Here is a 12,286-nt window from a genome sequence, read left to right as displayed (position 1 = left end):
CTGTCCCCAGAGCCCTGGGCCAGGGAACCTCTGCCCATCAGCCCAGAGGGGGCCTGGCGTTCTCCTACGCGGCTGTGGAGGGTGCAGCGATGGGGCTTCCAACCTTGCTGTGAGAATCGGATTAGAAGGGAGCTTTGTTGAGAGATAAGCTGCTCAGACCTGAGCCATCTGTGCTCTCTGAGCCTCAGCCCTGCAGCGCTGTGTTCACCGTGGGCATAAACACCCTCCCCCAGGATGGGGAAGGAGAGGCAAGGATTTCCCTGAACCAAGTCCCTCGGTGTGCCAGGCCCTTTGTGGGCACTTCACACCTGGCTATTTGCCCTCTCAGTAGGTCCTGTAATCTCAGTTTTCTAGAAAAGACCCAACATGCTCAGCTCACACAAAACACCGTTAGCAGGGCAGGGCTTCGAGCCCTGATGTGCCGGACCCAGGGACTCTGTCCCTGCTCCTCACATAGTTACATTGTGTTGTGGCCAAGAGTGGCCTGCAGGGAAGGCTTTAGGGACAGGTTTGTTCTAGCAGAAAGTTGTGCCTCAGGCTCTATCACTGACCTTGTCAAACAAGGATGTGTCTGCATTGAGTTCATTTATTTATTTATTACTTGTTTGTTTGGGTGTTCTTTCCAGCAGACTCATGTTGGGAGGCTAGGAAGGGATTTCTTGGGGGGTCCAAAGGGATTTCTTGGGGGGGATGCTGGTGGTTAAATGCCAGGAAGCTGAATGGACCCGAAGATGGAGGAGACTCTGCAGTCTTAGTCAGCCACCCTTGGGTGCTGGCTACCCTGCACCCTAGCAGGATTGATGGTCTCTGGATGTGTAGCTGTGACCAGTCATGGTGGAATGCTCGGCTGTTTGCACTGGACAGACCCACATGGTGGCGACTGAGGCCCTGTGGCTGAGGTTGGCTCATGATAGCTCTGAAAGTTGATGGCACAATTGAGACAAGGACATGGAGTTCTTGAACTTTCCCAGGGTCCTTGCAGCCCAAGATGAAGCCCTCCAACATTGTAGCTCACTGTTGTGAAGGCTGAAAGGGGAGACAGGAGGCTGCTGGGTACCTCAGGTGCCAGGTGTGAGGGTCTCCGCTGTCTGGAGTCTTGCTTTGGGAGTGCTACACCTGTGGGAGTGCCCCAGGCACCACCCAAGGGCGGGGCTCTGGCTCAAGCTTGCATGGTTTGCAGAGTCTCACATGATGTCCTGGGAGGAGCAATGAGTAGACAAGAGGGACAAGGACAGGAAGGTGGCAAGGTCAGAGCCAGGTTGGGGGGAGAGAGAGGAAAACACAATTAAGATGCATTTTCAAACAAATTTAAAAAAAAAATCAAAGCAAGAATTAGATCTTATCCTTTTCCCTAGAGGCCTAGGAGTGGCTTTTCATGGCAAACATGACCAGCCCAGGTTATTTCAGCCCCATCAAAGGGAATCTAATTGTTGGTAGAAGATGAAGAGAAGGTGGCTGATCCTAAGTGGAGCCCACCTAAGAGCCTCGGGTCTGGGAGGCCTGTGTCTAATGACTCTGGTAGGAGGGTCTGCACATGGATGTGTGCCCTTGGGCCCCCTGGCTGTCTCCTTCCAGATGGCACATGCCAGGCAATGTGTCCCAAAACTACATTTGCATCTTTTGACAAACCAGTCCCATTTATGGGAAGAATCATCCACAAGAAAGAAAAAGCTGCATGCATTAAACTATTCTTTATAGGTTTTTTTTTTTTTTTATTAAGAGAGATAGGAGTCTCGTTATGTTGCCTAGCCTAGTCACAAACTCCTGGCCTCAAGTTGTCCTCCTGCCTCAGCCTCCCAAAGTACTGGGATTACAGGCATGAGCCACCATGCCTGGCCCATAGTTTTGTTTTTAATTGCAGAAAAAAAAATGCTTGGAAACAATCTGAATATCCTATAATAGAGAACTTGTTCATTAGTAATGATAATTTGACCAGGCGCAGTGGCTCACACTGGTAATCCTAGCACTTCAGGAGGCTGAGACTGGCGGATCACTTAAGCCCTGGGGTTCAAGAACAGCCTGCACAACATGATGAAACACCATCTCTACCAAAAATACAAAAATTTGCCGGGCATGGGTGCACACCTGTGGTCCTAGCTACTCAGGAGGCTGAGGTGGAAGGATCACCTGAGCCTGGGAGGTCGAGGCTGTGGTGAGCCATGATTAAGCCACTGCACTCCAGCCTGGGTGACAAAGTGAAACCTTGTCTCAATAAATAAATAGATAATAAAATAAAAAATTAATGATAATTCATGATGATGGAAATGTTTATGGGGACAGAACCCTGTGGTTACGACCACCGCGTAGCAACAAGAAGAAAAACGCTTCAGACTTAAATTGAAAAATGAAAAAATGAGATATAATTAATAAAAAATAAAACCAGGTAAACATGTTTGTACGGAAAGCAAAGGACACACAAATGAATGAGAAGGGTTACTAAGTTATGACCATGAGATTACTTTTTTCTCCTTCTGTTTTCAGATTATTACTATATGCAATGTGGTGTGGTAATTAAGATCATGAAATCTGAAGAGAGCCAGATTATTTGAATTCAAAGCCTGGATCTATCACTTACTTACTGGCTGTGGGACCTGCAACAGGTTACTCAGCCTTTCTGTGCTTTGGTCCCTCATTTGTAGAAGTGAAAAGAGTAATAGTGTCTAACTTTTAGGATTATTGTAAGGATCAAATGAGTTAGCGGATGTAAGTGCCACACCTAGTAATTGCTATATAAGCACTAGCTATACAAAGAAATACATTTAATTATAATTCATCCATCCACTCATGTCTTAACCACAAATAAGTGATAATATTGGTGTGTTTTTCTGTTTTTTTTCCTCTATTGGTAAATGCTTTGCTCTTCCCAGAGTGATAATCTTAGTAATATATAGCATAACTTACTCTTTTCCATTAATATCATTTCATGAGCATTTTCCACCAGCGTTTCTGGTGGAGACACATGATTTCCTGACCCCTGATCCTCCTCCACCTCCTTTCCTCGCCTCAGATCCCAAGACTATCTTCTCTGGCTCTTACAATAAATTTTGTGGTTGACTGGTTGCAAATATGGTTGCAATTCTCCGTCTCTCCTTTGCAGTTTCTCCCATCATGATATGGAGTCTATTTACCTGCTCCTAAAATCTGGACTGGCCTTGAAACTTGCTTTGGCCAGAGTGAAAGTGGTAGAGATGAAGGCGGGAAGTTCAGAGCCCATATCTCAAGAGGCCTTACGTGTTTCCATTTATATAAGTGGAACTCTGCAGACACCATGTGAACATTCTGGGCTTGCCTGCAGGGAGCGTGGAGCACCACACGGGGGAGAGGCTAGCTATTCCAACCAAGACCATTCTACACTCACAGACACCAAAAATATGAGAGACCCAGCCAAGATCAGTAGAGCTGCCTATCCAAATCTTAGAAGAATGAGTCCAGCCAAGACTGGAAGAAATACCCAGCTGACCTGTAGACTCATGGAAAATAATAAATACTGCTTTGGGTCACTAAAATTGGGAGTGGGTTGTTCTGCAGCTATGGCTAACAGATATAATCACGAGGAGCAAGACCACGGGTCTGAGGCCCCTCTGATTGAGCCACTGGGCAGGATGGGCTGCCAGTCCTCTTCACCTCCTCCTTTCAAGGGTCTATTTTCTGGGCACTCATGTCCATCCTGGTATCGTTGTTGCTGAAAACCTCATGTCCTCAATGGGTAACATTTGTCCATGCAGTCCGAGCCCCTTCCTGAAGGCAGAGACAACCCTATGGTGAGGGAGGAACCTCGCTGTGCCCCTTCCAGCCTGAGTCTCCCACTATGGGCTCAGCCATTTTGCTGGGTTTCAAAAACAGGGAGGTGGCATGGAGCTCTCAGGACCTAGGCAGCCTCTCAGGCTCCAGGCTTCCCTCAGGACCTCCCAGTCTTCCCAAATAGCTTCCTCACAGTGGGCCCAGGATGCATAGAAGGAAGGTGGCCTGACTGAGGCTTCAGGACCATAGCACTTCCTGGCTGGTGGGGCCTTCACAGCCATCATTCTGACCCCAGCTTAAGCCTAAGCAGCCCCTGGGCTTGGGGCTAGTGCTTGATGCCCGTAAAGAGCCAACAGAGTCAGCACATTGAAACTTCCTTTAAAAAAACCTGGCCAGATGCAGTGGCTCACGCCTGTAATCCCAGTACTTTAAACACTTTGGGAGGCCAAGGCAGGAGGGTTGCTTGAAGCCAGGAGTTCGAGACTAGCCTGGGCAGCATAGTAAGACCCTGTCTCTACAAAAATAGAAAAGTTAGCTGAGTGAGATGGCATGCATCTGTAGTCCCAGCTACTGGGGAGGCTGAAGAGGGAGGATCACTGGAGCCCAGGAATTTGAGGCTGCAGTGAGCTATGATTGTGCCACTGCACTCCAGCCTGGGTGACTGAGCAAGATCCTGCTTCTTAAAAAACAACAACAAAAAGACTAGCTGCTCTACAGATTGCTATAAATTTTCTAAATACTTTTTTAAAAGTCTTTTTAAAGTAAACTGGTAAATGTAATAAATTCAGCTGTGGGGAAAAGAAAGATCAGACTGTTACTGTGTCTATATAGAAATAAGTAGACATAAGAGACTCCATTTTGTTCTGCATTTGAGATGCTGTTAATCTGTGACCCTACCCTCAACCTTGTCCTTGCAAGAGACATGTGCTGTGGTGACTCAAGGTTTAAAGGATTTTGGGCTGTGCAGGGTGTGCTCTGTTAAACAAGTGCCTGAAGGCAGCTTGTTGCTGTGCAAGTCATCACCATTCTTTAACTTCAAGTACCCAGGGACACTGCACACGCCACAAAGGTCGTGTAGGACCCTGCCCAGGAGCTAGGGCATTGTCCAAGGTTTCTCCCCATGATAGTCTGAAATATATTCTCGTGGGAAGGGTTCCTGATCGTCCCCCTGTGCTGACACCCGTGAAGGGTCTAAAGGAGGAGGACTAGTACAAGAGGAAAGAAGCTGCCTCCCGGCGGTTGTTGGCAATTGGAGATACAGAGAAAGCATCTGCCCTGCCCGTCTCGAAGTGCTCTGGAACATATCGATGTAAAACCGATTGTATGTTCTGTTTACTGAGATGGAGAAAACGCCTTAAAGTGCTAAGCGGACTTATAGCTAGCTGCTCTTTTTTATGCACTAAAAGGTTTATGGAGATGTTTACATATGCATATCAAGGCAATGCACTTTCTCCGTAATCTTATTCATGTCATTGGTGAGAACTTTATTCATATGTCTTACTGCTGACTCTCCTCATAATGATCCTATTATCCTGCCAGTTCCTTTCTTAAGATGGTAAAGATAATTGTCAATAAATACTAAGGGAACTCAGAGACTGGTGCCGGCGTGGGTCCTCTGTATGCTGAGCGCCGGTCCCCTGGGCCCACTTTTTCTTTCTCTATACTTTGTCTCTGTGTCTCATTTCTTTTCTCAAGTCTCTCGTTCCACCTAATGAGAAACACCCACAGGTGTGGAGGGGCAGGCCACCCCTTCAGGAAGCAAATCAGTCATTTAGCATGTTGATTTTCGAAGATGGTTTTGTCACATTGACCCAGAGTCCCGGGCCTTCCACATATTGTCATCCCCATGGGCCTACCACAGTGCTGAGATATAAAGCAGTGTTCAAGAAAGACACCACAGAATGAGGAGTAGTCAGTATTTAGCAAGTGTGTGTGTCATAGCTGCTGTTGTTGGCTCAGGAACATCCTCCAGGCAACCCTGAGTTAATTTGTGTTTCTACAGACAGAAGCATGGGCTATGTCATACATCAGTGAACTGGAGCACACGAGGCCAGATTTCTGGAGCCTGGCACACTCAGCAATCCTGCTGTTGCTTACACAACACCCTGCGAACACTGACTCATCTTCTCCCTCCTTGTTGAACCCCAGCATCAGTCCATAAGACAGAAGGTGCAACCACCAAGCCTGGACAAGAACGTGCAGGCTTTGGTTGTCAGTGTTGGAATTGCTCATCTCCTGTGCCAGCAGCCCTGGCAGGGCTGGGTCTGTCTCCATAGCAACAGCAGGACATGTTTACAGGGCACTGTGTGGCAGGCTTGATGCCAAGTCCTATATAGCCATGACCCCACTGACTGCTCATCATGGTCCAGTGAAGGAGATTCTATTATCACTCCCTCTTCACAGAGAGGGAGACTGAGGCTTAGCAGTGCTGGGTGACTTGCTCCAGGGCACACAGCCAGCGGGGCGGTGAAGCTGAGATCCCAGCCCAGAAGGGCTGTTTCCTTCCGGGAAGTCAGCCGTCTGGCTCGCGCCGGGCCAAGAGACAGTGTGCTTCTTCATTACACACAGGCTGCAGGAAACTTTCTGTCTATAGGGAAGAAGTTTGTTGTAGTGGAAAGAAGTGGAAAGATCTTGGTTTCTGGCTCTGCCTCAGTTTCTTTCTCAGTCTCGGTTTCCCAATCTATACAATGGTGACAAGACCTCCCCATGGTGGTCTCAAGGATTTCAATGAGATCACATGACAAGTGATCCCCATACACATAAGTTTTGTTTTGCTCCTCTTCCTTCTTATTGAAACCATATATTTCTACAATGGAATTTTAAAAACATACACACAAAAAGAAATCCAGTCTCAGCACAGGAGCCACACACCTAGATTTATTCGGCAACAAAACTGGAGAAATGTAATTTAGACAGAGTTAACCCGGCTGAATGGGCTCCCAGTAGTAGACCCTCAGGTGGGTGGCTTGGTGTATATCTGTCCACCAGGTGTAGTGTGTGTGGTACAGAGTGAAATAGGTGGACAGAAATGGAATGGTGGAAGGAAAGGAAGGGAATGGGGAAGGAAAGTGTGTGCATGTGTCCATGCGTGCATGATCGCGGTAGTGTGTATATGCATGTAGTGTGGCTCAGGTGGTGATAGTGGTGGTCTGTGTGCGGATCCCAGGTAGTGCATGTGTCCCGTGTCCGTAATACGCATATGAGCGTGGTGCGTGCAGATACGTAGTGCATGTGTCCGCGTAGCTGTGTGGTGGCTCTTTTGCGCTGCATGCGTTCATCACTGCAGGTCAGGTAATTGTGTACATGCCGCGTCCGGTGAAGCTGCAGCGGTATGTGTCCAGCGGCCAGAAGTGACCGGCGGAAAACCAGCAATACGTATTTGTGGACAGGCATGGTTAATTCACTCTGAGCGTAGTATTTGTTTGGGTTTGTTGTGTGTGTGTGCATGGTGGGAGCTCACACACTCCCTCAACTTCCTGCCTCTGAGCAGTCGGTGCAAGAGAGAGGAAGAGGAGGGGTAGGGTGTGTGAGCTCTTGGGGCTCACCTTCACCTCTCTCTGGAAAGTTTTCACCTTCTTTCACAGAACCAGGGGACTGGGGGAGAAGAGCCATAGCCTGCGTTCACCCTGCATCCTTCCTGGGCTAGCACCTCGCACTGGTTCAGCAAGAGGTGTGTGAGAGCTGGTTATTTTTACCCTGGCCAGCTGGGTGTGATTCCAGTTTGGAAGAAGAGGATGTCAACATCTCCAGAAGAAGGTCTGCGGCTGCTCCTGTCTTGCTTCTTCCCTCTGTCCTTCCCCTGCCTCACAGCTGAGCATCCCCTTGGTAGCTGGGAAAGGCATGGAGGCTCCGGCGCTGGTCATGGACCCCATGGGCCATGGTCCCAGAGAAGCAAGTGGAGCTGGGACCTCCTCAGCCTCCTGAGAGAGGGCACTGGGGCTGCAGAGTCCAGGCAGGAGCCCCAGGTTGGTGTCAGGCTGTCTGACTCAGGCTCCACAGCCTCCCCTTGGAGATCTGCCTGTCTCACACACGCTCCAGCAGCCTGGCTCTTCCACCTAGGCTGGGCAACGCCAATGAATGCCTGCCCTGGCCTGGAGCCCCTGTGCAGGGAACTGGGTGCCCGCAGCCCTCCTGGGCTTGGGCCTGTCCTCCACAGGCCTCCCAGTGCCCCCAGGCTCAGAGAGAGGACAGCCTTGCTCTTCTGGGCCTCGCCCTGGTCATGCAGCCTGGATGCTGCCTGCTGGCATCTCTGGGACTGCCTTACCTCCTGCCAAGCTGTGGCTCTCTGGACCCTCACGCCCACTGCCCTGCTGGTGACCTGCATGCTGGTCTGAGCCTCAGGTCCACAGGGTCCACAGACAGCCTTGGTCCTTAGCTTCTGGGAGCACCTCACAAGCTCTGTTGCCCTCTGTCTTCCATACCCGCCTCTTGCCCTTCACCCTTGAGCCTCCTCTGCCTGCATCCCCCACCTCCACAGTCCTCAGCCAGGCTCCTGGCCTTTGTTCAGGTCTCATAAATGTCACCTCCTCAGACACCTCCCACCTAAAGTAAGGGTGTTTCCACACAACGTTTTCTAATTGCACCCTGCTTTCTTTCCATGGTAGAATGTATTCAGTTTAAAATGATTAATTTGTTGACTTTTTGGGGGGAGTTATCAAATTAATCAACAAAACAAAGATGTCCTCCCAGCCAGAGCCTGATGCTAGCCATGGGTGGGGGCTGATCAGCACGTGTGGCTGGTCCCACGGCCACTGCAGAACTTCTCCCCCACAGTCTGGACGACGTGCGGGTACTTACCTTTCGGGTTTGTCAAGTTGGGGCTAGGGACTCTGTGGCAGCAGAGCCTGGCTCTCTTGCCTGGCCAGGGCTTGGCAGGACGCCTCTTCCCTGAAGGTGGACACAAAGGAAGAGAGACTGTCCTTAGCAGGCTTGTCTGTGAGTGAGTGAGCTTCCCCTTCCGAGACACAGGGCTCAGGAATATTTATCCGGAGAAACTCAGGATGAGCCAGGCTATGAGAGGTCCCAGGGAAAGGGTAGGCCTTGTGGTTTACTTTTCAGAAATAACAGTGTTGAGAGACACAATGGCCCCAAAACACATCCTTCTCAGGTTTCTGTCCAATAAGTAGTTTCTTTGACATAATAATTCTCCCCTTGGCAATCTAGTCTAAGAAAATATGCCTGAGCCGGGTGTGGTGGCTCATTCCTGTAATCCTAGCACTTTGGGAGGCTGAGGCGGGCGGATCACTTGAAGTTGGGTGTTCGAGACCAGCCTGACCAACAAGAAACCCCATCTCTACTAAAAATACAAAATTAGCCTGGCATGATGGCGCACTCCTGTAATCCCAGCTACTCGGGAGGCTGAGGCAGGAGAATCGCTTGAACCTGGGAGGCAGAGGTTGTGGTGAGTCAAGATCATGCCATTAAACTCCAGCCTGGGCAACAAGAGCAAAAACTTCGTCTCAAAAAAAAAAAAAAAAAAAAAAAGAAAGAAGAAAATAGGCTTGAATAAAGGACATATTTTATGTACACATATACCTTTTACCACATAATTAAAATGTGTAAAGTAGGCTGAGTGTGGTGGCTCATGCCTGTAATCCTAGCACTCTGGGAGGCCAAGGTGGGAGGATGGCTTGAGTCCAGAAGTTCAAGACCAGCCTGGGCAACATAGAGAGACCTTGTCTCTACAAAATATTTTAAAAATTAGCACGGCATTGTGGTGCACACCTGTTTTCCCAGTTACTGGAAAAGCTGAGGTGGGAGGATCGCTCGAGCCCTGGAAGTCAAGGCTGCATTGAGCCATGGTCATGCCACTGCACTCCGACCTGGACAACAGAGTAAGATCTTGCTTCAAAAAAAGAAAAGCACACAATTGTGAACTATCTAAATGTCTAAGCATGTAAATTCATCATAGTACATTCACTTGATAGCAAGTTATACCGGAAAATATCAGTTGATTAATGCTACTTCAACAATCTGCCACAGATAGTTCTAAACGGATAGGAAACTTTATGAGGGAAGATATCTATCCTCATTTAATTGTCACTAGGGTATCACTGGCAACCTCCAACATGTCCAAAAATAGAGGTCTGATAAATTGCATGTCATGGGCTGTGTTTATGAGGAATTCTAATCACTGTTTTCCTTGTTATATATGTGGCACATTTTCATTGCAGAAACTTTGTAAAACAAACACTTGTTATAATCTCACTACTCAGAGATGGCTGCTGCTGACACTGTGTTGTAAATGCTTCCAGAATATCTTCAATCATAAGTATTTTGGGTGATTATAACAATATATATAGTGATAAATAAAAAAGATATAACCTTAAACATACAGAGGTACATCAATTAAGTTTTTAAAATTCTACATGCAAGGAAATAAACAAAATGTTGAACATGGCTACTCTTGAATCATGGAATTATGAGTGTTTTTTCTTCTCCTTATATATTTCTATAGCTCCAGCTCCCCCCACCAAAAAGTTTAAATAACCATAACCACTAAAACAAAAAACAAGTGTAGGCAGTCTCTAGAGGGTTAGACAAGAGAAAAACGTATTGAAACACTCAGCTATCTGAATCAAGAAAGGCAGCCAGGCGAGGTGGCTCACACGTGTAATCCCAGCACTTTGGGAGGCGGAGGTGGATGGATCATGGGGTCAGGAGTTCAAGACCAGCCTGGCCAACATGGTGAAACCCCGTCTCTACTAAAAGTACAAAAATTAGTCAGGCTTGGGAGGCTGAGGCAGGAGAATGGCATGAACCCAGGAGGCAGAACTTGCAGTGAGCCGAGATCGCGCCACTGCACCCCAGCCTGGGCAACAGAGCAAGACTCCATCTCTAAAAAGAAAGAAAGAAAGAAAGAAAGAAAGAAAGAAAGAAAGAAAGAAAGAAAGAAAGAAAGAAAGAAAGAGAGAGAGAGAGAGAGAGAGAGAGAAAGAAAGAAAGAAAGGCAACAGAGCTAAATATTCATATTTATAGAGGTAAAAAGATGGTGTCCCCTTCTTCTAAACATGCGTAAACATACCCCACCTCTCCACCACACACACCTTCATTCCAGCTGCTCATGGATATTTTCTGTGCATGAGGTTTTGGGATGTTCAGACTTAGATGGTCTACTAATTAATGTATTCATTTGCCCAACACTGATTTACTCTGCTCCAAGCATGATACAAGTACAAGTACAAGAGAGTGGCTCCAGAAATTCTAGATAGGTAGGACTTAAGCACAATAATCTAGCTGAGAGGTTTTGTATATGTGTTTGCATGGTGAATACACCACTTTACTTAGGCTGGGTATGTATTTGGGGGTACAGGGGCTGTGAATGGAGCCCCCATGCCACCTGCGGGCAGTTCTGAACCCCAAACCTATAGGTTCAGGAGCAAGAGCCCGTCTTTCCAGGGCTCAGGACTGCCTGCCAAGGCCTGCCTTCCAACAATTCCTGATCAGAGTCTTCCCAGATGCTGAAATCCTGCTCAGGGACCTGCACCCTGGGGGCTGCCCTACCTTCTGTGGAGAAGATGGAGAAGCAGAGAAGCAGGATGCAGAGCAGGCTGGAAAGGATTAGAAGCCTCATTGTGAGAAGGCAGACTCTCACGTCCTGGGAAGGGAGCTGTGCTGCAGAAGTCCTCCTTGGGGCCACCTTGGACATTTATAGAGTCAGAGAGAGGCGTTTCCCAATGGGCAGGGCCCTGGTAGCCTTGCAATTCTCCTAAACGGTGAAGTCAGCCCCTCCCAAGAGGAAAACCAGCCTTTCGAGATGCAGTTAGTAACCTGTAACACAGAAAGCTGTAAATGCCCAGCCCAGAGAGGTTTCAGCACTGGCTTCAGTGGTGAGAGCAGGAACCAACTGTCCAGGAAAAGCCACTGTCTAGAGTTGAACGTTAACTTTTAGTGTCAGTAATCATCCTATCAAATGCAGCTCTTCCTGCTCATTCCTCAGCTGTGCCTGGGAAAAGGATCATAAAACCCTTGCAGGTTCTCATCCAAGGATGAGCCTTGAGTAACCAATGAGATGTAGGGAGCACAGGCCCTGGAGTCAGATGACCTGGGTTTGAGTCCTGGCTCTGCCACTTAGCAGTGTGACCTCAAACTTGTCCTTGAATGTCTTTGGATCGGCTTCCCATCTGTGAAATGGGCACAGGACTATCTCTCTTACAAGCCTGTATGAGGCATGTATGAGAAGCCATCTGCATCAAGGTGTTCACACAGCTCTTAAAGGAGGTGAGGCCACGGCTGGACTTTGATGTTTAAGACAGTGATGAAATGAGAAGGCACTTCAAGTACAGGATCACACTGAATAAGGCCTGGAGGAGAGGAGCCTCTGCCCAGGGCAGGCATGGGGAAAGTCTGACCACAGGTGCAGGAGACTCAGACGCCAGCCATTCACTGGACATGTGACCTGGGCTGAGCCGTGCGCTTGGCTCCAGGGACACAGAAGACACTGAGCCTCGCCTCAAGGAGCTCCTGTTGGTGGAGGAAGCTGTGCAGATGAGTGACTGTCTCACAGCATTGTAAGTGCTGTCTATACTGAAGGAAGGGGAGGTAG

General features: G+C 48.3%; 1 protein-coding gene across 1 annotated transcript; it reads right to left on the bottom strand.

Annotated features, from left to right (window-relative positions):
* Positions 1–576: 576 nt before the first annotated feature.
* C11H10orf99 (chromosome 11 C10orf99 homolog) lies at positions 577–11,901 on the bottom strand. The gene is made up of 3 exons (XM_021942968.2): positions 11,245–11,901; positions 8,539–8,628; positions 577–1,196 (listed from the first exon to the last, which is right to left on the bottom strand). The coding sequence occupies exons 1-3, from the start codon at positions 11,387–11,389 to the stop codon at positions 1,111–1,113; spliced, it is 321 nt and encodes a 106-aa protein (XP_021798660.2). The 5' UTR covers positions 11,390–11,901; the 3' UTR covers positions 577–1,110.
* Positions 11,902–12,286: the final 385 nt, after the last annotated feature.

Source organism: Papio anubis, chromosome 11, assembly GCF_008728515.1.
Source record: "Papio anubis isolate 15944 chromosome 11, Panubis1.0, whole genome shotgun sequence".
Taxonomy (NCBI): Eukaryota; Metazoa; Chordata; class Mammalia; order Primates; family Cercopithecidae; genus Papio; species Papio anubis.
The sequence above is the reverse complement of the archived record's forward strand: the minus strand, read 5'-3'. Positions and strand labels throughout refer to the sequence as shown.